This window comes from Diabrotica undecimpunctata, chromosome 10 (genome assembly GCF_040954645.1).
Source record: "Diabrotica undecimpunctata isolate CICGRU chromosome 10, icDiaUnde3, whole genome shotgun sequence".
Lineage (NCBI taxonomy): Eukaryota > Metazoa > Arthropoda > Insecta > Coleoptera > Chrysomelidae > Diabrotica > Diabrotica undecimpunctata.
The window spans coordinates 28,151,028-28,177,338 of NC_092812.1; the positions used below are offsets into that span (position 1 = coordinate 28,151,028).

The window sequence follows — 26,311 nt, forward strand, 5'->3', positions numbered from 1 at the left end:
CCCTGTCTTAGACCATTATTAATGCCAAAGAACGTAGAGTTTTCTCCTTTAATTCTAACGCATGAGCTTACGTTTTGCATTGTTAGTTGGATCACCTTAACTAACCTAGGTGGGATCCCAAAGTCCTTCATTGCACTGTATAATGCAGTTCTTTTCACACTGTCATAGGCTGTTTTGAAGTCGACGAAGAGATGGTATATGTATGTTATACTCTAGTGACTTTTCTAGAATCTGCCCATGGGCTTGACTTTGATGTGTAGTTGACTTTCCAGCAGTAAATCCATATTGATATTGACCAACAATATCCTTTGTAAAATGTTTAAGTCTCTCAAACAATACATTGCCGAAGATTTTATATGCAGATGCTAACAGAGTAATGCCTCTATAGTTCTTACACTCCAGTTGATCACCCTTTTTATGCAACGGACATATTATTCCCTTTAGTTACTCTTCTGGTACCAATTCATTCTGCCATATAAGAACTATTAGTTTATGGATTGCTGCAAAAAGTTAATCACCGCCTTTTTTATACATTTCCGAACAGATTTCATCGATTCCTGGGGCTTTATTGTCTTTTTAGGATGGCATTTGAAACTTCTTTTGTTGGGTCTTCACTGTGTAGTTGACGTTGTAGATTTTGTTGATTTTCTATGTTGTAACCTTTTTCAATATCGTTTATATTTAGATGTTCGCTGAAATGTTGTACCCATCTGCTAAGAACTGAGTTTTTATCATGTAGAATTTCACCGTTAGTGTCTTTACAAATTTTTAATCGTGGTTTAAATTCTCGACTGCTAATATTTAAGGATTTGTAGTATTTCTTCGTTTCATTTTTATCGAATAAACTTTGTATCTCATTGAGAGTGTTCTGTACGTATTCCCTCCTCTTACGTCGATGGATACGTTTTTTCTCTCTTCTAAGACGTCTATATTTTTTGTTTCAAACTTCATGTTTTCACATTCTACCCCTTTATCCCCCTCAGATCCATGATGTATAAATTAAATAATAGATGGCTAAAGACCTTGCGTATTCTTGTTATTAGCATTATTGTTTATTAATTGAGGTTATGGAAGATTGTATTTAAACACAAATCAGTTACATTTTATCCAGTACATTCTTTCCATATCAAGTCGACAATTTACAGCTCTTATTTTGAAAAATCTTATGATATAAATTGAAAAAAAAACTAACTCATGGCTCTTTCAGCAAAACCCGTGTGCAACTGGCACCGCCATGACTACTGGGACGATAATGCATCAAATAAACCAGTTCAGACTGGTACACCAGTTTTTATTAAGGAATTGTGTGCTAGACACTTTGCTCCTGAAGAGGAAGCAGTAGTACATATGAGAGGACAACAATTAACCGAAATGTTCCTAACTACACATGGATTTAATAATCCTATCACCATAGATGCAAAAGATGGATTAGACTTGACAATTCCGCCTGATAATTTTAGTGTTTATGATGTTGAATCATACATTGGAGGTGAGATGGAAATTGATGTTATAGATGTTTGCCGTCAGAGTAATATTAGGATGAGGCTGAGTGAATATGTAGAATATTTTAACAGTTTAAATCGTACACGAGTACTGAATGTTGTCAGCTTAGAGTTTTCAGGCACTGGGTATGTTATACTTTTTATTATTGTAACAAATATATCTAAATTCGTGGTTTGCAGGCTGAGTCCCTTTGTTGAAGCACCGTTCATAGCTCGTACACTTGACTGGGTTAATCGAGTTTGGCCCATAAACTACCCTGGAAAGCCTCAAGTTCAAAAATATTGTTTGCTTAGTGTAAAAGGTTCTTATACCGATTTCCATATAGATTTCGGTGGGACATCAGTGTGGTATCATGTGTTAAAAGGTGAAAAAATATTTTATCTTATAAAGCCAACTTCTGCCAATTTGACTCTCTATTCTCAGTGGATGACATCTACTAACCAAAGTGAGACATTTTTTGGTGATCAGGTGAGTTTTTACATCATAATATTACATTATATTTTATTGGGAAATGCCAGGGGAAATTAAAAACATCAATTTGATTCTTAATAATATGTATTACACAATTAATGATAAAAATTTACCAAGATTCGGACTCAGAGATCGGACTATACTTTTCAGAAGGTTTCTTGTGCGCTGAATCCAAATCTGAGCTCCAAATTGCCAAAGGTTTCTGAGATCATCATCATCATCAACCTGTATGCGTCCACTGCAGGACATAGGTCTCCCTCAGCTCTTCCCATCTGTGTCTGTCTTGTGCGGCTTGCATCTAGTTATTTTCATTCGGCATTTTGTCAATTTTTCATTTCATTTCATTTTTCCGTCAGCTGTCTTCTTTTACCTATTAGCTTTTTGGTATTTTGGCTTAGTTTTTCTTTATGGGTCAGAACGGTCGGGCAGCACTCCTTTCCGTTTCTTTTAAAGACTTCATTATGCCATCATTTGCTTGATCTACATCTTCTATTTTGTCTTGCAAGTCTTGTATATGTCTGGTTAGTGTATCTTCATATAGGTCGTTGTTTTTTGGGGGAATCCATTTCTTTTTCTTGTTTTTAGGATCATCTTTGTTTTGTCCAATTTGCCATTTAATAGTATCTTAGCTCGGATTAATCTGAGATCGCTTCCTATTGAAAATTTGTTGAGTACTTCGATGTCTTTGATTATTTCTTTTCTGTTTGTTATACAGGGTGAGTCATGAGGAACTTTACATACTTGTGGCCACTAAAAAATGTCAACTCCTCTTCTTTATTAATTAACAGGGTGATTTGTGTAATTGACCATTTATTTCATTTTACTGTAGTGTTTATACGGCTCATTTGATTTTTTTTAATTTTTGCATGATACAGTACACTACTATCAAGCATTCGACTGGTATTAGCTAAACTAAAAAATTCCAGGACTGGCTTTGGAAAAATTAATTTAGGGATTTGTATTAAATATTACACCCTGTATATATTTTTTAAAAAATGCAATAAGTGATTTTCAAACTACATAAATAGCCAATGAAAACGACATATGCGACAATGTTGTCGCACTTTTATTAAATTTTTAGTGAACGATCAAATCTTACCAAAAATAGAACAACCATAATGAAGTATCAAATTATAAGGTAATTAATTTAAACAAATGTTATAAATTTCAAACATTTTAATTGAAATGATAAACTGAGTCACTGCACAACAAAAAACAGTAACTACTAACAATAACGAAGAACAATTAAAAAAAAAACTAAAAATATGTACATAGTTATGATAAACCCATAAATTAGAACTGGAAAAGATACAATAAAACAAAATAAAAATAATTCAAAATAGATTTTCGAAATGGAACCCTGCTGCCTGTACACATTTTTGTTTCCGAATTGTTAATTGACGTATTGAATTACGGATACTCTGGGGATCGTTTCTAATAGTATTACAACAATGTATAATTCTATCAATTAATTGTTGTCGGTTATTAATATTCACTGCGTAAACTAGTTGCTTCAATCGTCCCCAAATATGGTAATCAACGGGATTGAAATCAGGGGATCTTGAAGGCCACGAAATAAGACCTGCACGTCCTATCCACCTGTTGCCATAAACATTATTGAGATGTTGTCTCACTGCCAGTAAAAAGTGTGGGGGTGCCCCATCATGCTGAAAATACATCCCTCGGATAGCAACGTTCGCGTTGGCAAGCAAATTCGGCAAAATATTTTGTAGAAAGTTCAAATAGACACCTGCCCTGTTAAAGGACCATCAAAAAAGTGAGGACCTACTAATTGGTTATTTATGACACCAATCCACACGTTAACCGAAAACCTTTACTGAGAACGACGTTCTCGAATAGCATGGGGATTTTCTTCTGCCCACACATGTGAATTTCGTGAATTATTTATCCCGTCTCTGGTAAATTGGGCTTCATCTGTAAATAGTGTCCTGTATAGCGTTGGTCGATTATTGTTATTCCATCTACAAAATTCCAACCTATCGATCGCATCTCCAGCATGTAGTCGCTGAACCATTTGAATGTGATATGGGTATAGATTACGGCGTCCATAATGTCATCTTCCTGCGCTTCATCTACATGTCGCTCTGTTGTTCCACTAGGAAAAGTGCCATTTTCTCGCAAATAATTAAAAACTGACCCAAATGTTGGATGACTGGGAGTTCGACGATTAGGAAGTCTCCTGCGATATTCTCTACTAGCAGCCCTACCATTCCCATTACAGAATGCATAAACAAATATTATGTCTGCATATTCTGTGGTCGAAAACTGATGTGGCATTTTGAACGAAAGTAACAAAAGCTCTACCAAAACTAACACAATGTACTTAACGTAGATATGACAGAAGAAATATGTATTCTTGTACACATAAATAACAATTGATAATGACAATAATGACAATGGGTATAAAATATCAAGAAACGTCAAACGGTCAACGCCAACCTTCATTTTAAACTTTTTTAGATTTATTTTTATTTAGTACAGTTGATGCAATGTATTATTATTTGACATAAAATTTTAATCATTTACAATCAACAAAAACTAACACATACAAGAGGTTTGACTTTTTAATCAATTTAATTTATTATTTATCGAAAATAATGCCCCAATACGATCTATGAGTAAAAATTTAAAATTGAAAAACAATTGATTCTATCGTAGAGATAATACAAAGTGACAGTAAAGATGTTAATTTTCTACGTATTATATTATGTTGTAGGAACTCACTTTAATTAAAATGTTTGAAATTTATAACATTTGTTTAAATGAATACCTTATAATTTGATACTTCATTATGGTTGTTCTATGTTTGGTAAGATTTGATCGTTCACTAAAAATTTAATAAAAGTGCGACAAGATAGTCGCATATGTCGTTTTCATTGGCTATTTATGTAGTTTGAAAATCAGTTATTGCATTTTAAAAAAAATTTATACAGGTTGTAATATTTAATACGAATCCCTAAATTAATTTTTCCAAAGCCAGTCCTGGAATTTTTTAGTTTAGCTAATACCAGTCGAATGCTTGATAGTAGTGTACTGTATCATGCAAAAATTAAAAAAATCAAATGAGCCGTATAAACACTACAGTAAAATGAAATAAATGGCCAATTACACAAATCACCCTGTTAATTAATGAAGAAGAGGAGTTGACATTTTTTAGTGGCCACATGATATGCTCCCTGAGGGACTCTACATATGGTAGAAGTATGTAAAGTTCCTCAGGACTCACCCTGTATATTTGATTTTTGACACTACCACCTGGGCTGATGCATGTCCATTTATGCTGAGGCTTTTTATCGAAAAAAGAGTTCAGCATGAATAAATTTTCCTGGCGTAAGAAGTTCAGCAATCTTTTCCATCGTACATTTCTTTCGCCATAGCCATACTTACCCATTGCTAATTCTGCATCATCTTATTTAAACCCCATTTTCGCATTAAAGTCGCCCATAATTATTGTGTAATATGCTGTTTCTAGGTCCTCATAAAATTTTTCAATTTCTTCATCCGAGTGGGTAGTCGCTGGAGCATATGTCTGGATTACCTTAAGGTTATATCTTGCATTTAGTTTGAAGATGAAATATACAATCCTGGGACTTATGCTGATAATTTCAACTACATTTTGTGTGTGTTTTCTATATATATTGAATCCTACTCCACCATTTGAAGTGTCTTCTTCACCTCTAAAAGGAAATACGTGTCCTGATTTAAGAGTAATTTGGGCTTCTCCTCTTCAACGAAACTACAGTTTCGTTGTTCATGGAAAATAACTTTTGGGGTTTTAAGCAGGTGTGCTATTCCTGAAGTAGATCTATCCCCTGCCGGGATCGCAAAGAAGTATCCACCCGCTACCCTGAGATCGCTGAATCCAAACACCACCCGTTTCTGAGATATCCTAATCTAAAAGTACAAAAATTGAGGTTTTTGGGCATTTTTGAGGTTATGTAGCATTGTAATAATTTTTTTTCCCTGAAAGTATTACAACCGTTGTAAAGTATGTCTCAACCACAAGCAAGCTTACTTACACAATTCTGAGAATTACAATATAAAATGCATTTATTATGCAAAAATTAAATTCCATATTATGAGCGAACTTACTCATGAAACCAGCTTACCTTCGTTAGGTAGCATGCGTGAACTTTAATGAAGTTGTCTACAATTTTCTCGGAAATAAATCATCGTATCAACAGTGCTAAAAATTTTTCAAAAACTAGGCTGCTTAATTACACTTTCTATTTTTTCATTTATATTATTTCCCAGAGAATGTAGGTGCATTCAGCGAAGAGATGGGAGAGCGATTTCACCAAGAGTTCAAACAGAAAGAGCATCATTTTCAAGGTTATTGGGATGTACCAATGATAGCAGGTTACTGCCTTTCTGATAGATTTTATATAAAAAGAAGTGAACCTACATTTATACCCATTCTTATTATTTACCTATACCTATTTGAAAGAGAAAGACTTATACTTTAAGTTGTTATGAGTATTATTTTAGGATAGAAAAATTAACGGGTCTACATAACCTCAAAAATGGCCAAAAACTGCTATTTTTGCACTTTTAGGTTTTTAGGCACTTTTTTTACTCAGAAACTAGAGCCAATTCGACAATTTGGAGCTCAGATTCGTATTCGTCGCACCGAAAACGTTCGAAAAAGTATACTCTGTTTTCTGGGTCTCATCCTTCTCGGTCTGAGAATTTTATGCCTCTTTTATTATAATATTGTTCATTAATATTTTTAGTTTTTTCTTACTTGCTAATAGTGTTAGATCGTCTGCGAATGCTATACATTGATGGCCATATTTATTTTGCTTTTTCTGATTATTACTTCCAGTAGCAGATTGGATACTTGAAAATATTTTTTGTAAATTTACCAGTAATCAAACTAGTGCCTAATTACAGTCTGTGTTTTCTGTTGTGGACCATTATTCACTCATAAATCTTTTTGTGGCATATTCTATGCATCTACAAATAATATACCACATTAAGGGTCTCAGTGTCTCTAGAATTATTGTTTCAGGTGGACCAGTGTGTAAAATGTGTATTAAAACAGGGTCAAACCATGCTAGTTCCAACAGGGTGGATTCATGCAGTGTATACTCCAGTCGACTCTTTAGTTTTTGGAGGAAATTTCCTTCATGGTCTTAATATTGGAATGCAATTGAGGTAAGTCGTTCTTTATATATATTTGCTCAAATTTATTTTATTTTCGACCCTACTGTGTGATATAGTGGTTTAAAATATCAGCATTTCGGCCAGTAAGAAATACAATTCTATTTTGTTCTATATTATATAGTTGTTACGGATCAAACAGATTATTATTAAAAAAAAAAACAAATACATACACAAATACAAATACAAATAAAAAAAAACGGTGCGTGACACTTGGAGAGGGCATAAAGAAGTGAATACTTCTTATAGAGCGTTATTAGTAAATGGATGGTGTTCTGCAATAATAGTCTAAGCCACATATTTATATATGGTTCAGAGTAAATGAGCATAATATGTAGCTACCTACTTTAAAAAATTCACTGATAGAAAATAAGGCTTTATCTTCACATTTTTATATTTCAATAATTACAGGCTACCTTAAAAAACGTACAAAGGCAAAATAAGTAAAAACAGTTTATTGCAAAAATAACTTAAAGCGACTTTTGTAAAATTGTAAAAATATAAGTTGGTCATTTTGCAATAACTGTCTATCCCTCCGAAATGGTAAATACACAGAAAAAAACTTCGAATTCGAGTTTATTACTAATAGTAAGTAACTGTTACTGATTAAATTCCCACTCGATTTGGTCTTGATCAATCTAGAAATTAGGATTTAACCCAATTACTTTCAAACTTCTTCAAAATCTTCATAGCTGATGTTCAAAAATTCATAAAAAGGCATGGCATCTTGGGGAATTAACTTAAGACAAATATTTAAGGTCCTTTATTTTTTCAGCGGACAGTGGTTTGCCATTTGGCTACAAGGTAGGCAACTCTACATTCTTTAAAACAGGTTTTCGACCTTTACCTGATTTTTCAATGTTTACCTCCGAAAATTTTTGATCTCTCACATGTTTTTTCATGTACAAAACTGTAGGACTTTCCTTTGTAATACGAGTATGTATTACATGTGTTTTTAGCCAATTAATAACATCCTTATTTATATCTGTTTTGCGATTTGTTATGGATTGTAGCAAAAGACTAACTGAAACCATTTCTTCTGATCTTAGACGGTTTACAACAAATTTGTTTTTTACCCGGCAAGATCTCATTATTTCTATGTAATTGTTGTCAGTGTACAGTCTTTGATGGGTTTTAAGAGCGCATTCGACATCTCCGAAATGTGAACCATTAGACAGGAAACTGCCCAGAAAGTAAAAATTTTAACGAAATGGATTCAAGGGACGTATGGTTTTTATATGGATATTATATAAAGTGACATTCTGGAGACCTCGAGAAACAAAAAGAAGCGTGGGAAGACCCAAAAAGAGATGGATAGACGATATAACAGCTGTAGCTGGAAAGCAGTGGATGAGAATTGCAAAAGATAGGGAAGCGTGGAAACAATTGCAGGAAGCCTATGTCCAACAATGGATGAATGAAGGCTGAAGAAGAATGGTTTTGAAGTATGTGAATAAGCATTAACACTAGCTTAATACTTCTATTAGGAAAATTACAGCATAGACTTAATTTCTTTACGGATGCCTTTATATTTTCAGTAATATATAATTTACTCAGACATGAACCGACTTCTTGTGTTCCCCTGTCTGCCTCTTGCTCTGTCCATACATTGAAAATACCTCTTTTGTACTGCCGACATAAATACCTAAATTAAGTAAATTTAATTGTCTTTTGTAATATGCGACTCCAGTCGGTATTTTTGGTAAAGGATGAGTTTTTTGGAGATCAAAAGTCAGAGCCTCTAGTGTTTCATCCTCTTCTGCGCATATTAGATCAGCCTTCATTTCACTCCTTAATTCATTTGCAATTTCAAGATGTTCCCTGTGATTTCTTTCTAGATTCTCCTTCTGTGTAGCCTGTGCAGAACTAATTTGGGCTTTGTATGTATCACACATTCGACATGTATCCTTATGTGGTGTCTTAAACTTTAAATTAAAATTTGAATAAAAGACGTTTTTATACGTCGTAAGACTCACTGGGTTTTCTGTAGTATCTGTGTAGAATTGATACAGTTTTGATAAATTCAGGTCAGGATTTAAAAAATTGGAGTCCGTTTGATTGCGACAATAATGTGACACATATGTTGGAAATGACGCCATGTGCTTCTTAATATTTTCAATTCTTTCTTCATCAGTTGCATTTTTTCCACCACTATGTATACCCCTTTTATCTTTAATAATATTACTTTTTATTTGATCTAAGGCTACGCAGATTCGATTATGGTTGATCTGAAGTGTATTTAAGAAGGTTTCTTTGCAAAGAGATTGCCATCTATAAAGTATTTTCTTGACTTCTTCTTGATGTATATCTTTTTGTGTAACATCTTTTTTTGTTGCCCTCTTTAACATATTTGCTTAGTAAAGCACAGCGCCCTTCAAATGTCCCTTTACTCCAAAATTGGTCGAAAAATCTTCTCGTTTCAACATTTACAATATTGTGACATTTTCTTGAACAAGAGTAATCTTCATTAAACTTTTTAGATAATACAGTTTTGTTTCTTGCCGAAACATATTTTTGGTTACAATTTGCAAACTTTTTTCTGTCTGGTCTTGATTGATTTAGAGTTTTTCTTGATCTTCAGCGTTTCTTTCTGCCATCATTTTTTGTTATATTTAAATAGATTTCCATATCCTCTTGGCCTCTCGTTCCTTTTACAGAATCAGTTTCCTCGGATTCAGGAAAATATTCACTGTCAGAGGACTGATATGGCCCATCAAAATCCATTTCAGTAGATATGTTTTTCTGAGTACTACAGGAGCTACTTGTTTCTTGTTCTCGAGGATCAGTGGTCAAAGTTTGTTGAATATTTTGCTGACCAGAATTTTGACTATCAAGCAACAGTTCCAATATTTTATATAATGTACAATAGGTTTCGTTATTTGATAATGCAATTTTTTGTCGGCTTTTATGACACCAACATACGAGTAATCGCAAAACATATTATGTTACCTTTTCGGTACACTATCTGTGATAAAAGGAATTTAAAAATTTTGCCGAGCTGACAATAAAGAAAATTCAGTTTTAAATAATATACTTTCATACCATTATTTTACCATTAAAGATAAAGTCTCTAGTTTGGTGCAATTTTATTGTAATAATAAATTAGTCTCCATGAGTATGTCACAAAAAAACAGAACCTTCTATGACCAATAAGAAACAAGATATCATATTTTTTTCTTAAAACCATATTTCCATTGTTTATTAACATTAAGAGCTGAATCTTGAACAGATTTTAGATGGACAACTTATAGATGGTATACCAGTGAAGAAGTAAATAGTTATCCGTTATATCTCGGTCTGTTTCTTCTTGTTATTAGTCATAAAGGTACTGTTTTTTAGTGTGTTTTTCACCAGCTTTTATTGAGCCGACTTACAACCGTGTGACATAAAAAATATCAAAGTTATTATAAACGTTTAGAAGCTAAAAAGTCAGTCCTTTTTCAAACTTAGTTTTAATAACAAATTTAACAAAATGTGCAGTTTTTTACTTTACCTTAAAAATCAACTTTTAAAGAATCGATTACAATTTACAGAATACCTCTATAGTGATTGTTTGGGCAAGCATAGTTGTCTAAATAATCGCTCTCTGGGATAAACAAATTAAATAACTTATAAACTATTTGGTCGTGCTGTTTGAAATTTGGCACAATTTAATAACTCATTAACTGCCACAATTTTTCGTATTTATATTACATGTCATTATGCAAAATAACATTTATAAATTACTACAAAAATAAGAGTTTTTTGCAATTATATCGGTCAATTGTTTATGCATTTTAATTTTAAAACTCTCAAAATAACGAACAGTTTTATGATCTACAAATTTTATTTGAACCATTTTTCTCTAGAATGTATCAGATGTATCAAAATCAGATGTAAGTCTTCACGGATTTTTCATTATCTACCACTCATATACCTACTATATGTATAAGATTTTTTTAGCTTTTATTCTTCTTTCACTGGGGTAATATGTCGATAAGCAAAGTAATAAGTCTATATGTATGTCTATTATTATGTATATATTACTGCATACTGCAAGGTAGCTGCAAGCGTCTCGATAAATAGCGTCACGCTAAATATTATTTCGGGCCCGTAAAAAAACATACAGGCATACCAAGCTACAAAAAGTACCCACTTTAAAAAGTTATGAAATGAAAATATAGTGAACGTAATTAAATCACTATGCTTAGAAGGGATAAGACAGATCATCAGATGTCCGGCAAAGAGATGATCAAAAAAGTTACGAGATGGACCCCAATCAACAAAAAAACCCAAACATAGAGAAAGAGGACTGATAGCCCAGTCTGGTTAAAAATCATCGATTTCACGGCAAAATGTTTCGCAGATATCTGAAGCTTTTAACACATAGGTGGGGGTTACTAGATGATGAATAGATAAAAAGATACTCCTATTTTTACCTTGCGTTTTTTTAAACAATAATTTATAGTCAGAATTTGATTTTTTATCTATAAGTTTTTTCCCTTATAATTTAAATAAACAATATTTATACCATTTTTTTATATCAAGAATATCTTTATTTTCTGGTTTTTTCAATTAAAATTGATAAATAATTTACGGAGATATTTGCAAAAAAGCAGTTTTTTTGCACTAATTTATAAATTTAATTAATCATTTTATTAACAAAATAAAATGTTATTAATACATTTCAACATTGAGGAATTACCGTCCTTTAAATTTGTGCGAAATTTCCCCCCGATCGGTCAAATAGTTTAAAAGTTATTCAATTTGTTTATCCCTGGGACTAATTATTTAAACCATTGAACTTGCCCTATGAATGATGCTAGACACATTTAACAAATTTCATAGGATTCTTTAAGACTTATACTATCTCAGAAGTTAAATGAATATTGAGTTTTCATCGAAATTATTTACAAAATAAACGTTTGAAAAAGGGGTATGTTTTTTACTTATAAACAATTGTAATAACTTCTATGTTTTTCAAGCTACAGACTTGTACGTACAACCATTAGATAGCTGGTAAAAAAACTCGCATTCAACAAAAAAAAATAAACCTTATATGAACAATGGGAACGAAGTTAGCGACAATTTTTTTGTTAATTATATCTCCATTGTTTATAAACATTAAGAAGTAAAATTTGCACAAATTTTGAATGAAAATCTAAACTTTATATTGAATTTTATAGCTATAAAATTCATCCAATTTTTCGAAACTTAAAACCTTTCGAAACGAGGTTATTTTCGAAAGATATCGACATAGGAAAGTGGAGGGGAAACTGTTTTAGCTCCTCGCTGCAAAATTTAATATTATGGTTACGGATTTATTATTCAAAAGCTTCAACAGTTCTGTACGAATTTCATCAGGTCCATTTGATTTTCCGTTTTTAGCATTTCTTATTGCGTATTCTACTTCTTCTTTCAATATGTCTGGCCCAGTTGCATTGATTATCTGAGTTAAGTTGTTTCTATCGTCTTCAAATAATTCATTCAGGTATTCTGTCCATCTTTTTATTTTATTCTCTAGATCTACAATAAGATTTTCATCTTTGTCTTTAAGTTTACCTATTTGGCATTTCTTTATGCTTCCTGTTATCTCTTTTACTTTTTTGTGCATATTGAACGCATCGTACTTTTTCTCATAGGTTTCCATTTCTTCACATTGTTCTTTAATCCACTCCTCTTTGGCTTCTTTTATTTATTTATTTATTTGTATTTGTCTGGGTAATTCTTCATCTTTCTTCTTTGTTCCATCAAGTCTAGTATATCTTGTGTCATCCACCCCTTATTCTTTGTTGTTGTTGTTTTTGTAAGATGTTTCTTTTCTGCTGTTTGTATAGCTGTATTTATGTTCTTTAATTTTTGGTTAACGTTGTTTGTATCGTGAATTTGTTGCTGCACTGAACGGAGGTTTTCATTTATTTCTTCTCCTGTTTCTTGTCGTATATTTTTGTTTCTAAGTTTATTTAAATCTAGTGCCTTTCTGTGTGGTCTTCTAATCTTTTTTGGTCTCGCCTCTATCAGAGTAACTACCGGGTTATGATCTGAGCCTATATCAGCTCCTGGGTACGTCTGAGTACATTTAACAGCATTATGATACCTCCTTGCTATCATAATGTAGTCTATTTGATTTCTCACTATTTTTTCTTTAGTATGTTGTGGATATGTCCATGTATATAACCGTCGAGGAAGTAATTTGAAAAAGGTATTTGTTATTACGAAGTCTTCACTTTGGCAAAATTGAATCAATCGATCTCCTCTGTCATTTCTGTTTCCAAGCCCATATTTTCCTACTTGTTCTCCTACCTTACCTTGACCCACCTTGGCATTAAGATCGCCCATTAATATGTTAATGTATGGAAAGACTGACTTAATAAGTAAAGACAAACAACCTGCAACAAAAAGGTTCAGACCTGACTGAAGTCGAATAAATGGACCAAATTTTAACTTTTAAACCAATGTATGTAAAGAAAATAAAAAAAGTAAAGTTCAATAAACATTGAAAAATTTAATAAGGCAAGTGATGAAAAAATCGACTTATTTTATCAAAGCAGTAAGGCAGATTAGATTAATATTGTATATCATATTTGTAAGAAAAATAAAATAAAAATCAATATTGTTAATTATAAAAATACAAACAATTATAATTAATATAAGGAATATAATAATATAATGTGTAAAAAATTACCTGAAATTTAATTTATAAAATATATAAGTATTATTACATCATTGATATAAAATGAAAAAACATATGTTGATTTTCCGGGATTTTCCGAGATTTATGGGGGGTGAAAATAATGTCATCATTATTAATACTGCTACAGACTATTCGAGCAAATTAAAAAAAAGTAAGTATTTAGGGTGAATTTCAAATGGACTCAATTTTTCCGAGTTTTCCCATATTTTCCGGCCAGTGAAAACTATGTAGCTATTCATATTTCGACAAGCTACCCCAGAATAAAAAAAGAGGCTTGCAGCTGCAAAGGAAGCCGATATAATGTAAATTTTTCCTACGTGTTGCAATTTGAAGTTCCGATGCCGAAAAAAAAAACGGAGCTGAAACAGATATTCTCTCCACTTTCCTATGTCGATCTTTCGAAAGTACCGTCGTTTCGAAAAATTAGATAAATTTTATAGCTATAAGTTTCAATATAAAGTTTAGATTTTCATTCAAAATTTGTGCAAATTTTACTTCTTAATATTTATAAAAAATGGAGATATGATTTTTTTAAAAATAATCACTAACTTCGTTCCTATTGGTCATAGAAAGTTTTTTATTTTTTAATGTGAGCTTTTTTACCAGCTATCCAATGGTTGTACGTACAAGTCTGTAGCTTGAAAAATATAGAAGTTATTACAATTGTTTATAAGTAAAAAACATACCCCTTTTTCAAACGTTTATTTTGTAAATAATTTCGATGAAAACTCAATATGCATTTAACTTCTGAGATAGTCTAAGTCTTAAAGAATCCTATGAAATTTGCTGAATGTGTCTAGCATCATGCATAAGGCAAGCTCAATAGTTTAAATAATTAGCCTCAGGGATAAACAAATTAAATAACTCATAAAATATTTGACTGATCGGGGGGATATTTCGCACAAATCTAAAAGATGGTAATTCCTTGATGTTTAAATGTATTAATACCATTTTATGTTGTTAATAAAAAAAATAATAAAATTTATAAATTAGTGCAAAAAAACTGTTTTTTTGCAAATATCTCTGTAAATTAATTATCAATTTTAATTAAAAAAACGGGAAAATAAAGATATTCTTGACATAAAAAAATGACAAAGAAATGGAAAAAAATTATAGACAAAAAATCAAATTGTGACCATAAATTATTGCTTAAAAAAACGCAAGGTAAAACTAGGAGTATCTTTTCATCTATTCATCATCTAGTATCCCCCACCTATGTCTTAAAAGCTTCAGATATCTGCGAAACATTTTTCCACCTTTTTTTTAACCAGACTGGGCTATGATCCAACCGAGAGTAGGATCATACACGAGAGCGTAAGCGAAAGTGGTGTATATTCTCCTTTTTGGCCTTTTAAGATATTTTTTTTGATCTTAGGATCTCATTTAGACTCCTTGGTTCTGTTAGTTTTACCTTTGACCATCCATCATCTTTTCAGTTTCTTGTTTTTCTCTATTTATTTTTTTTTTGTTAGCGTTACTCAAAATTAATCAAATTGTCCAACAATTTTAAAATTAACATCCTTTTAGGTTACATATTTTAAATTACTGTCCCAACTATGCCCCGTTTCATTTAGTAGGCATTTCTAATAATATATGTTTTAACGATCGAATTCCTTTTATACAACAACATAATTTCGTATTGAGGCAATCAAATGATTCATATTTGAACTATTGCTTTAATATGTTTATGGTTTAAGTTGTACATTTTTGTGTTATCCTTATTGTGACACATATAAACGTATATTATGTTTCATGTTGTAGAGTGAAAACAAATATTTTATAGCCATGCAGAATATACCATCACATTTTTAAATTATTTTTCAATATACAGGGTATTCCACAAGCATAGAATAAATAAATGTTATTTTTGGACTTAAATTAACTTATCATCACTATTTTAGCTTTACAACCCTATCTGGGTCCTAGCTTGCTCTTCCCTATCATTAAATTATCAAATAATCTTATTTTTTTTCATATGCCCAAGCGGTTTTTGTCCGGATCATTCTGCTCCATACGATTTACAGGTTCTACCCATCTCGGACGTCTTATTTTGACCTGTTTTATGATGTCCAGTTCATGGTATGTTCTGTGTTTTTCGAAATGGTACCGTCTCTTCAATACGGTACTCTGTCACTCATGTCTCACTAAATTCTTATTTCTTTCCTCTCAATACATCCTGAAGTGTTTTCATTACTTTTTCCTAGTCCAAATTTCTGAGTTGTATATTAGTACTGAGTTCAAGGATCTCACCTTTGAATTGAAAGGGGTGGAGTCCAAAATAATAATTGTTTGCAGTGCAGATTCTGTGGTAGTGCTATTTCCAGCGTTGACTACACTTGGAACCCACACTAATCCACCCACTGATCTGTAAATATTTTGAATAATATGAAATAAACAAAATATTCAACTAAAAAGTAAAACTTTTGTAAAAAATAAATTGAAAATTATAAATAAGATAGATAAATCTAATACGGATCACCGTTGGTATTTAAACAATGGAACGTGGGGGATACAAAATTTTCTTGAAGAAAATATTGAGGGCGTTAGATTAAGAAGTTTTGATAAATGTGTAATTTTTAAAAAGCTCTATGCATTTACCAGAGAACTTAATAATTTTCTATAGCTCGAAATTTTTTCAAAATCTCAAAAAGCTCGAAATCATAAGTATTTATACTGTATATATAGGGTTCCATTCGTTTTTGTTTCAAATTTTTAATAGTTTTTTATTATTTTTCATAATTAATTTTTTAATACATACATTTTATTCTCTGATTACTGAAATTAACTTAATATACGGGCTACGGACACTATGTGGACCCTACCCTATCTGATACCTTCATAACTAGCTCAGGCCACAGAACCTCTGCAGAAGAAGTTCTTTGAAACGACTCCGACCAGTACTGAAGGAATCATATGTTCGGGTCCCACCGTTAGAGTGGATGAGCACTGTCTCGACAGGGCGTTAGACCGTTCGTTCCCTTCCACGCTTGTGTGGAAGTTAACCAAGAGAGTAAGTGCTCTCTTGTACTCAAGAACCAGCTTAGAGCTGACTTTGGGCGGTTCCAAAGCCCTTAGCGCTCCTTGACTCAGAACTGATGGAGCTTATTATCTCCTGAGCACATATCCGAATTTTCTACATACTCATCCTTTATCGGTTCAACTTAATCATCAATCTCATCCCAATTCTCATACGTCTCTTGAATGATACATAAACAGCAGTTTTTTAACTTCAGTTTTTCATTCATCTTAACGCATGTTTAGCAAGAAATAAAATCTAGATTACGCGAAATTTTTATTTCCAAAGTAATACATACACCGATATTATTTTTAGAAACAATTCTTTTTCTTCTTCTTCCTCTTTATAAGCAATGCTGCTTGTTCATTGGCGGATTAATACCTCTATGGAAGGTTTTCACTCCATCTTTTGCGCGGTCGTCCGATATTTCTTTTGCTGATTTTTTCTTGGTATTTTGACGACACGGGTCTCCCCCATTCTGCTTATGTGGTTATTCAATTCGTTTTTTCTATTTTGTGTCCATTCATTTATACACTGTTCGTTACATGTTCTTCTAATGCCTTCACTTCTCTTTCGATCTCTCAGCGTATTTCCCGTAATTCTTCTCAGTACTCTCATCTCTGCCGTTTTCAGTAGCCTTTGTGTCGTGGCTGTGTCGGGTCTTGTTTCTGAGGCATGTGTCATTATTGGTCTTAAACTGGCTTTAAAAATTCTTGACTTCATCTCACTGTTAATGTGTCTGTTTCGCCATATAGTGTTAATAAGGCATCCTGTCAGTCTATTTGCTTTTTGTACTTGATCTCTCACTTTTTTGTCCAGGTGTCAATAGCTGGACAGTGTAATTCCAAGGTATTTTATTTCTATTACTTGTTCAATACTGATGCCATCAATTTCTATTTTACATCTGGTTGGTTCTTTGCTGATTACTATTGTTTTAGTTTTCTGAGATGAGATTATCATATTAAATTCTTTTGCTTTTATGTTAAATCTGTAGACCAGTCTTTGTAAACTATCTTCATCTTGGGCTATCAATATTGCATCGTCTGTGTAACAGAGTATTTTTATTTATTTGTTTCCCATTCTGTATCCTGTTTCTTTGTTAACGCTTTGGATGATGTCAACCATGATTACCATTATTTAGAAACAATCGAATAGGATAATTTGTTTTTTTGCATTAAATCAATTATAAATAAATTATTTAAGAAGTTTGCTGAAGAAGTATATATTAATCATAAATATTTATGTTTTACAATTAAAATTACCTCAAATATTACAAAAAAAATTGTTTAAACAAATTAGGTGGCTTTTTAAATAATTTATTTATTTAATTAATGCATATTCGTAATGTACGTAAACATTACATATAAGTTAAAAAAAAACGTCGAAATCCACAAGAACCAGAGATATAGCTCCTTCCCCCTCTGATTTTAAGGAACACATTTTGAAACTTTGTGGATGATTCCGTTTAAAAGCAATTTAAAGTATGTTCTTTCAAATGATGCTAATTAGATCTCTTAATTAATTGTTATAAAAAAACTGCTGTAAATTAAAAAAAGTGACTCGTCAAAAATTGTCCTAGGACAACTTTTTCTCTTTTTAATTATGTGAAAAATGCAAGCTTTCAAAGTATGAAAAAATAATTTTTCTTCAGACAATGGTTAAAAAGTTATTTTAATTGTTTATAAGCAAAACATTGACATTTTTTTGCAAACTGATTTTGCAATATTTAACATTATTTTTCTTCAATTCATTTAATAATATTCATAGAATAAATCTTCTTTGTTTATATACTATCCGTAGAATTACCTTAACTTCATTATTTTCTGGCATATTCAAAAAAAATTTCATTTGGGATAAACAAATAAAATAACTTTTAAACTATTTGACCGATCGCTTTGAAATTTTGATCATATTTTAAGCACCACAAGTCCCAAAATTCCATGTAATATAAAGGTTCTAAGTTCATTTCTAAAAAAGTTATTAACATTTATAGAAAACCGAAATTTCTGACTTATTTTGCAACAAATAAGGATAGAAACATATAAAAAACGAGATTTGTAATATACCATTATGAACTATATTAACTATTTGAAATTTCCAAAGAATATGTCCTATGTATTAATTATTTTTTAGCGTTTATGAGATAGAAAAGAAAATAAAAACCGAGAAAAAATTTTTATATCCGAATTTTGAGATGATAAATTGGTTTGCTGCTGCATATTTATTGGAAAGGCTTACAGAAATTAACGGACAGGAAACAAGATGTCCTGAATACTTTTTATTGGGAATAAAATCTCTTTTGCAAGCTCTGAAACACTGGAACACAGAAAAAGATGTAATTATATTATTGTGCGTTGTTTACATATAATAATAATAATATTTTTAGTATAATATGGTTGTAAGAGATCAGTTGCCAGTGACGTTGAATATACCCAAACTTTTGAAAGATGTAGGTAAAGAAATTCGTCATGCTGAGAGATATATTATACAGTTGAATCCTCCAAAACCGGAAAGGGAATCTAAAAGAAAAAGAAAAAAACCAGTTAATAAAGATTTTGTTGATTATTCCTTGTTACCTAAATCTACATCCCAAGATGTAAGTATGAATTTATTATTCTGAGAGTTAATGACCTATGCCGTTCTTCAGGAGTATTTTGGTTCTAGATATAATTTATGTTTCAGAAATAATTATAAAAGTAGTTAAAACTTCTCATCTATTTTAGTTTATGCCGCTTAGTGAACTGCCACAAACCCCTACAACGACCCCAAAGTATTCCCGTCAAAGCCCTTTAAAACTAACCCTCCCCAAAGTAGCTATGTATCCATATGAAAGGTCTTCTGGGACTTCTTCAGAAGAGCTTCCTGTGATTGATCCGACAAAGACCTTGGATAACGAAGAATGGTTAAATGTGTCCAGGGCGAGGCCAATGGAAACTGTGGCCATACACAGAGGCGGAACTGTATTAAAATTTAAATTAGGGTAATATGTTTAATATTATGTGTGAAATATTTCGATTGTCATTGATATTGTTATTATAGTGCAAAAGATATGATGCCGCAACCTGTTTCTGCGACGCCTCCTGCGGATTTTATGTTTAGAGATGATCCTGGTGCTCAGGATATTTATGACTTTCACGATGATAGTGATAGAGATGAAGACTGCTTTAATTTCATGATTGATGAAACTCCACAGAAAAAACCTAAGAAAGGAAAGGCGCGGACCCCTGGTAAATATTCTTTAACGGACTTATTTTTAAACTAATTGACACTATTTTCCTAGGTTCTAAAAAGAGCAAGCATCCTACAACAGTTACCTCAGATGGAGATGGATCGAATGGAATAGAATCTCTTATACAGGCATCTGCCTTATCGGTACCGTAAGTAACTTTTTCTCTATCTAATCTGGGTCTTAATATATTATTTTGTCCATTACTCCGAATTAATACAATTCGTTGCTAATTATATTAAAGTAATTCTAAACTCCTAGCTCGAACACTTGCCGAAAAGGCTGGTTTTTTCATACTTCTGTGTTATAAAAAGCCGAATTAGAGTTCGTACACATCACCACTTCCGTTCTACTCTCAACATCGGTATCAATAGGGGTGAAATGTTCAAATCAAATTTAAATTTTAAAAAAATAGGACTTTGCTCGATATAAAATATGACATTCAAAAGCTTTACTTAAAAATATTTTCTAACTGACTTTATTATAATTTAACTCTTTCGCTACGGGTATATTTCTCAATATCACATACATATGACGCAAAAATGTCAGTTTTTCATGATTTATGGAGAATACACTTCTTATAGAATGAATGACAGCAGGATTGACTGTGGGTATAATAAACTTATTTATAATATTTACAAAATGCCACTATGACTGTTAACATATACGATAAAACCCGACCAATAAAAATAAAACATAAGATAAGGCAAGGAGATACATTGTCAACGAAATTATTCATAACGGCATTAGGGTATGCCTTTAGGATGGTCAATTGGGACCACAGAGGAGTACAAAGCAGTGGACGTGATAAATGAAGGCTGGATGATGATGATCTTAGATCTGATGAAGAAGACCTTAAACATCTTGGAAAAAGGAGGACCTATTGATGATACTTTCATCATCATTTGAAATTTAACAGATTTCTTCCTTACACCAAGAGGAACCCATGCAACAATTTTGAAGACTCTAGCACCTGTCTTGTAAGAAAAAAAGTAGAAAAATATGAAGAGAAGACCTATTGACACCAAATTCAATAGAGTTTTTTCTTTCATCAGGGGGGAATAAGCATACAAAATATCAAAAGTCTACGACTTTTCTTTCAAGGAAAAAGGCATAAGAATACGAAAAGAAGAGAAGGAAAACCTGTTGATCATCAATTCAATAGACGAACGGAAATCTCTGATTAAGTTTCAAGGATCTAGGATTCCACTTCAAGAAAAATCATCATTATATGAAAAGGAAAAACCTATTAACCCCAAATTTAACAAAGTTCTTCCTTACACCAAGAGGAACCCATGCACAAGTTTTCAAGACTTAGGACCAGTATTGTAAGAAAACAAGTAGAAGAATATGAACAGAGTTAAATAGAGTTTTTCCTTTCATCAGGGGGAATATGTGTACTAAATATCAAAACTCTGCGCCTTTTCTTTCAAGGAAAAAGGGCATAAGAATAAGAAAAGAAGAAGGAAAACCGGTTGATCCTCAATTCAATAGATGAACGGAAATCTCTGATTAAATTTCAAGGCTGTCAAGGTTTTCAATTTCTTCCTTATATTAAGAGGAACTTATGCACCCATTTTATTCGCAAAGCTCTAAGACTCTACTTCATAAAAAAGCATCATTATATGAAAAAAGAAAAACCTATTGACCCCAAATTTAACAGATTTCTTCCTTACACCAAGAGGAACCCATGCAACAATTTTGAAGACTCTAGGACCTCTTTTGCAAGAAAAAATGTAGAAGAATATAAGCAGAAGACCTATTGACCCAAAATTCAAACATTCTTCCATATATTAAGAGGAACCTCTGTACCAAGTTTCAAGAATATGATATTTAATAATTATCAAATACCAAAATGGAAACTCACTTTATGTTGGTTGATCTGTCCATGGTGTATGATACATTTGTTATAAAAATACTATGGAAGCTGCAAGAAAGCAACATCTGCATCAGGGATGTTGTATCTTACCGACACCATGTAAAATATTTGTGACATGATCGTTAAATCAATGGAAGAAGAAATTCCAATGGAATCTCGGTCGACTTTGGGAGAGAAAAGTATTTTATTGTCGCTGCTGCAAGTACTGGGGAGTCTAAAATGCCCAACATCTTGTCGCAGTCTCCCTCGACGAGATGTCTTCTCGCTATTTATAACTTCGTGTAAACGAATGATGAATATGTGTGTAAATAGGGAGATGAGTAAGTGTGATGTGGAGATCCACTGTGACAACTATCCGAAGAATACCTGCCAGCAAGGCATGAGTTGTAGGAAGACATACCTCACCTCTCGTTGTTGCCAATAAGTAGGAAGCATTTTGTCTCCGCGAAAGTGGAGGATGGTAGAATCCATAACCACAGACACCTACTCCAATGAGATCTCGTTGTACTCTGTATACTCTCACTCCAGAATAAGTCAGATAAATACATTCAGAATGGCGAAGAGACTCTGAAAGAACTTTACTTGCTCGAGTCAGAAACAAAACTGATACCACTAAGCAAATGGCAGCACACTGGATTGGAGACTATAACTTATGGTTTTAAGGAAAACTGGCATGTGTCAAGAAATGGTAGTACAGGAACAAATCAAATGAGCAATAAACTTATTTCATCGGCTCCCGACGGAATTTATCCAAGTCTTCTAAAGAAGGAAATGATAGAAGGACTTTATACTGGGGGATACAGTGTCAGCACAGGTAGTCAGACGCTATCCACAAGGGAGTATTATCTCTTGTCTTGTGGAATCTGGTCCTTGATGGATAGATTGCTAAACTCAGCAACGACAGATATTATGTCCCAGGCTCATGTAGTGGTGGAGGCGGAGTTCATAATCATCAAGTATGTACATTTGAAGGAGTGAAGAGGTAAGCTGATTTACGAAGCTACATTTGGCAATCAAAATCTTTCGTATGGGACCGTGAAAAATACTTCTACTGTTCTTTAATACAGAATACATCGATATCGTTTGCTACAATATTATGTATTTATATTTGTTAAAAATAATGTTTTAGGAGGCCGCCAGTTGGTGGAGCATCACCTTCAACCCAAGAAGCCATTGCTGGTATGCTCTCTATTAGTCAGACTTGGCCAATAAATAAATCCCAAAGAAAAAAATATATACAAAGCCCACTTGAAGAAAATGTTAATAATGTACATCAGGATGAGGATTATAGTAAGGACATATTTTTTAGTAACGTTAGTCGTTAAAAAAATAATAATTATTAACATTAATATAGGCAATATTCTGGGTTTCTTTTAAAAATTCCTTTTTTTTTAGTTTATCCTTCTTTAGATAACTCAGATGATGAAGATGTGCACATCTTCAAACCAAGAGGTAGGTCCAAAGTCGACGAAGCATGGAATCCAAAAGCACGAGTTGGACCCTTACTTCCTAAAATGAATCGACCTGCGAGAGAAGGAACCAAAAAACAATCTGTTGAAAAAGTTCTTGAAGCTGCGGCAGCTAGACGAATACAAGAAATTCCAGAGAGAATCAAAGTATGTATCATATTCAATTTTTTATTGAAATATTTGTTTATCTTATTTAAATTTGTGAGTGGCAACCGCGCTGTGAAAAGTGCAAGAGGTGATAAAGTTCATTTCGTTAACCTAAAAATTGAGGAAAATAATTTAAGAACAGTGTAACCCAGGCAGCCTGGGTTACACTGTTCTTAAAAAACTGTTATTCTGGTAACAAATTAAGGAAATTTCATTATCAACTTAGTGAGTAAACCCACAAAAAATACACAGTGTGTTTATTAACAAACAAACGATAATTATCAGGCCAGAGACGAGTTACGCTCAAATCAATGGCGGCATTGCCAGGCGCCATAAATACTAAATATCCATACATAGAGAATATAAAGAAATCGTAAAAACGTGTCGAAACTAGGTGATGGTCAAATGATGTTTCAAACAATAGAAAAATAGTGTTATTTTTTCTTGTTTAGCATATATTTCTTCGATGGATCTTTGTATTATTTAGTTCTTATTTTTTATTCTGTTTCCTTGTTTATCTCTAATATTTCTGCTCTGATATCTCTGCTGCTTTCTCTGATATTTCTAAAATCTTATTTGTCTAGTTTATTTTATTCTTTCTGGCTTATTTCTGCGTTTTTTCCTGTATTTCCTTTCAAGTGTCCTTCCCTCCTTACGATCCTTCCTTTTGTAAGATTTTTTCTTAGATTTTCTTTCTTTTATCAGTTGCAGAATATCTTTAGTTATCCATTTTTTATTTTCTGGTGTTTTTCAATCCGATTTTTTTCTTTTGTCGTTTCTTTCATCGTTTCTTTACTTACCTGGTAAGGCGAATCGCGTGCGTCGTCTCTCACGAGGCGGCGAATGTCAGGGTATTCTTGAACCAAGTGGGCGGAGGGACGTTACGTTGTGCCGTTGGTCGGTTTCACGGTTCCGATAAGGTTTGCCTTTGTTTCGAGCGTCAACTTAACTGCAGCTTGATTCGATTCGAGGCGAGGAGTTTGACGGGGGCCGTACATTTGTCAAAGAATAACGCAGATGTCCTAAAGCCAGCTCAGCGAGGACAGAAACCTCGCGTAGAGCAAAAAGGCAAAAGCTGGCTTGATTCTGATGTTCAGTATGCATAGGGACTGCGAAAGCACTGCCTATCGATCCTTTTGCCTTGAAGAGTTTTCAGCAAGAGGTGTCAGCAAAGTTACCACAGGGATAACTGGCTTGTGGCGGCCAAGCGTTCCTAGCGACATCGCTTTTTGATCGCTTGATGTCCGCTCTTCCTATTATTGCGAAGCAGAATTTGCCAAGTATTGGATTGTTCACCCATAGACAGGGAATATGAGCGGGGTTTAGACCGTCATGGGATAGGTTAGTTTTACCCCACTGATGACTCGTCGTTGCAATAGTAATCCAGTTCAGTACTAGAGTACATTTGGTTGACGCACTTACTAGAGCGAGTAATGGTACGAAGCTACCACCCGTGGAATTATTCCTGAATTTCTCTAAGTCCGTATCCCCTCTAGTCAAAAAAAGCAAAGATATATCTTGGAGTTCCGAGAGTCGAGAGGCTCAAAACATGTGTGACTTTCCTCGGACGAGCCCTTATTTCCGTTGAGGTTATCGGTTTACGGTGGGATCGATCCTTGCTAGTAGACGACTTACGTACCTGGCAGGGTGTTCTACGTGGTAAAGCAGTTTCCATGCTGCAATCCTTGAGGATTCGTCTTGTCGGTTAGAAGAGACCCCTGTGCCTCATCTCTGGATCATTCTTCATCGGAAAATGCAACGTTAGACCAAAAGTTGCCTTCACGGTTTATGAATTCATTATAGAATGCAACTTGTTTCCTCTTGTGATCCTCAGTCAAGCTTTAATCATTCTACGTGTAGTGCGAATGCTGCCAGGAAACGATTTCTCTTCGCTGGCTTTTCGAGCTGTGCCAAAAGGAGCTTCTCTCAGATAATCCTCATCTTACTGCTCTGTGGAGATCTTCTGTCCTCTTTAACCACACAACCGTGCTATAGACTGAAAATGACCGTATCTTTTTATACGCGCGAAATTTTTGACAAGCACTTTGACATTTAGCAGATCCATACGAAACTGCGATTTTACAGTGTTACAATGTAAAAATGAAGATGTAAACTATTCAGTGACCGCAGCTGTATCTACAATTAATGTTAACAAAATAACAAAAAAAAAACAGAGAAAGACAATTCAGTCTACCTCAAAATAGGATGTTACACTTCTTTGAAATCAACTTTATTGAACACCAATTATATTACAATACTTGTTTACAATAACACAAAAATACAAGTGTTACTCTAACTGTCAACAGCATATGTTTTATATATATATTTTTTGATGTTCCAAACGTCACTAGAAATGTCAGGAATTTTCGATGTCATCTTGAACGATCTAGAACAGGGGTGGCCAACCTTTAAGTCAAGTGCCAATATGAGAACAAAAAAAATTTGGCGTGCCACTAAAATTTTTCGACATACTAACATTAATAATATACGGTACAATATGTATTTCTTATAGGCAAGCGGTTTACCCCTCAAAAGACGCTTAGAAACAGAATATACCGACTAAAATTCTTTTTGCATTTCTAATGCACCAAACGTTTTTTATTCGATTCTATATATTTTTCCAAGATGAAATGTATTTTTTTTTAATTTTTACAAGTGGGCCGGCAATTGTTATTAACAAATAACTAATACAAAAAAGCAATTTCACCGAATTGCTTCGGAATCAATTTTTTTAGGGGTATCT

The 26,311-nt window shown here is 33.0% G+C and overlaps 1 protein-coding gene across 1 annotated transcript in view; it reads left to right on the top strand.

Annotated features, from left to right (window-relative positions):
• LOC140451932 (histone lysine demethylase PHF8-like) overlaps positions 1 to 26,311 on the top strand; it is a 45,828-nt gene that overhangs the window by 9,756 nt on the left and 9,761 nt on the right. Inside the window, exons 3-12 of the mRNA XM_072545906.1 lie at positions 1,208 to 1,628; positions 1,683 to 1,971; positions 7,007 to 7,152; positions 18,981 to 19,182; positions 19,234 to 19,443; positions 19,571 to 19,827; positions 19,887 to 20,074; positions 20,128 to 20,224; positions 23,082 to 23,242; positions 23,348 to 23,568. Coding sequence (XP_072402007.1) covers positions 1,208 to 1,628; positions 1,683 to 1,971; positions 7,007 to 7,152; positions 18,981 to 19,182; positions 19,234 to 19,443; positions 19,571 to 19,827; positions 19,887 to 20,074; positions 20,128 to 20,224; positions 23,082 to 23,242; positions 23,348 to 23,568 — 2,192 coding nt within the window. The remainder of the gene's footprint in view (positions 1 to 1,207; positions 1,629 to 1,682; positions 1,972 to 7,006; positions 7,153 to 18,980; positions 19,183 to 19,233; positions 19,444 to 19,570; positions 19,828 to 19,886; positions 20,075 to 20,127; positions 20,225 to 23,081; positions 23,243 to 23,347; positions 23,569 to 26,311) is intronic.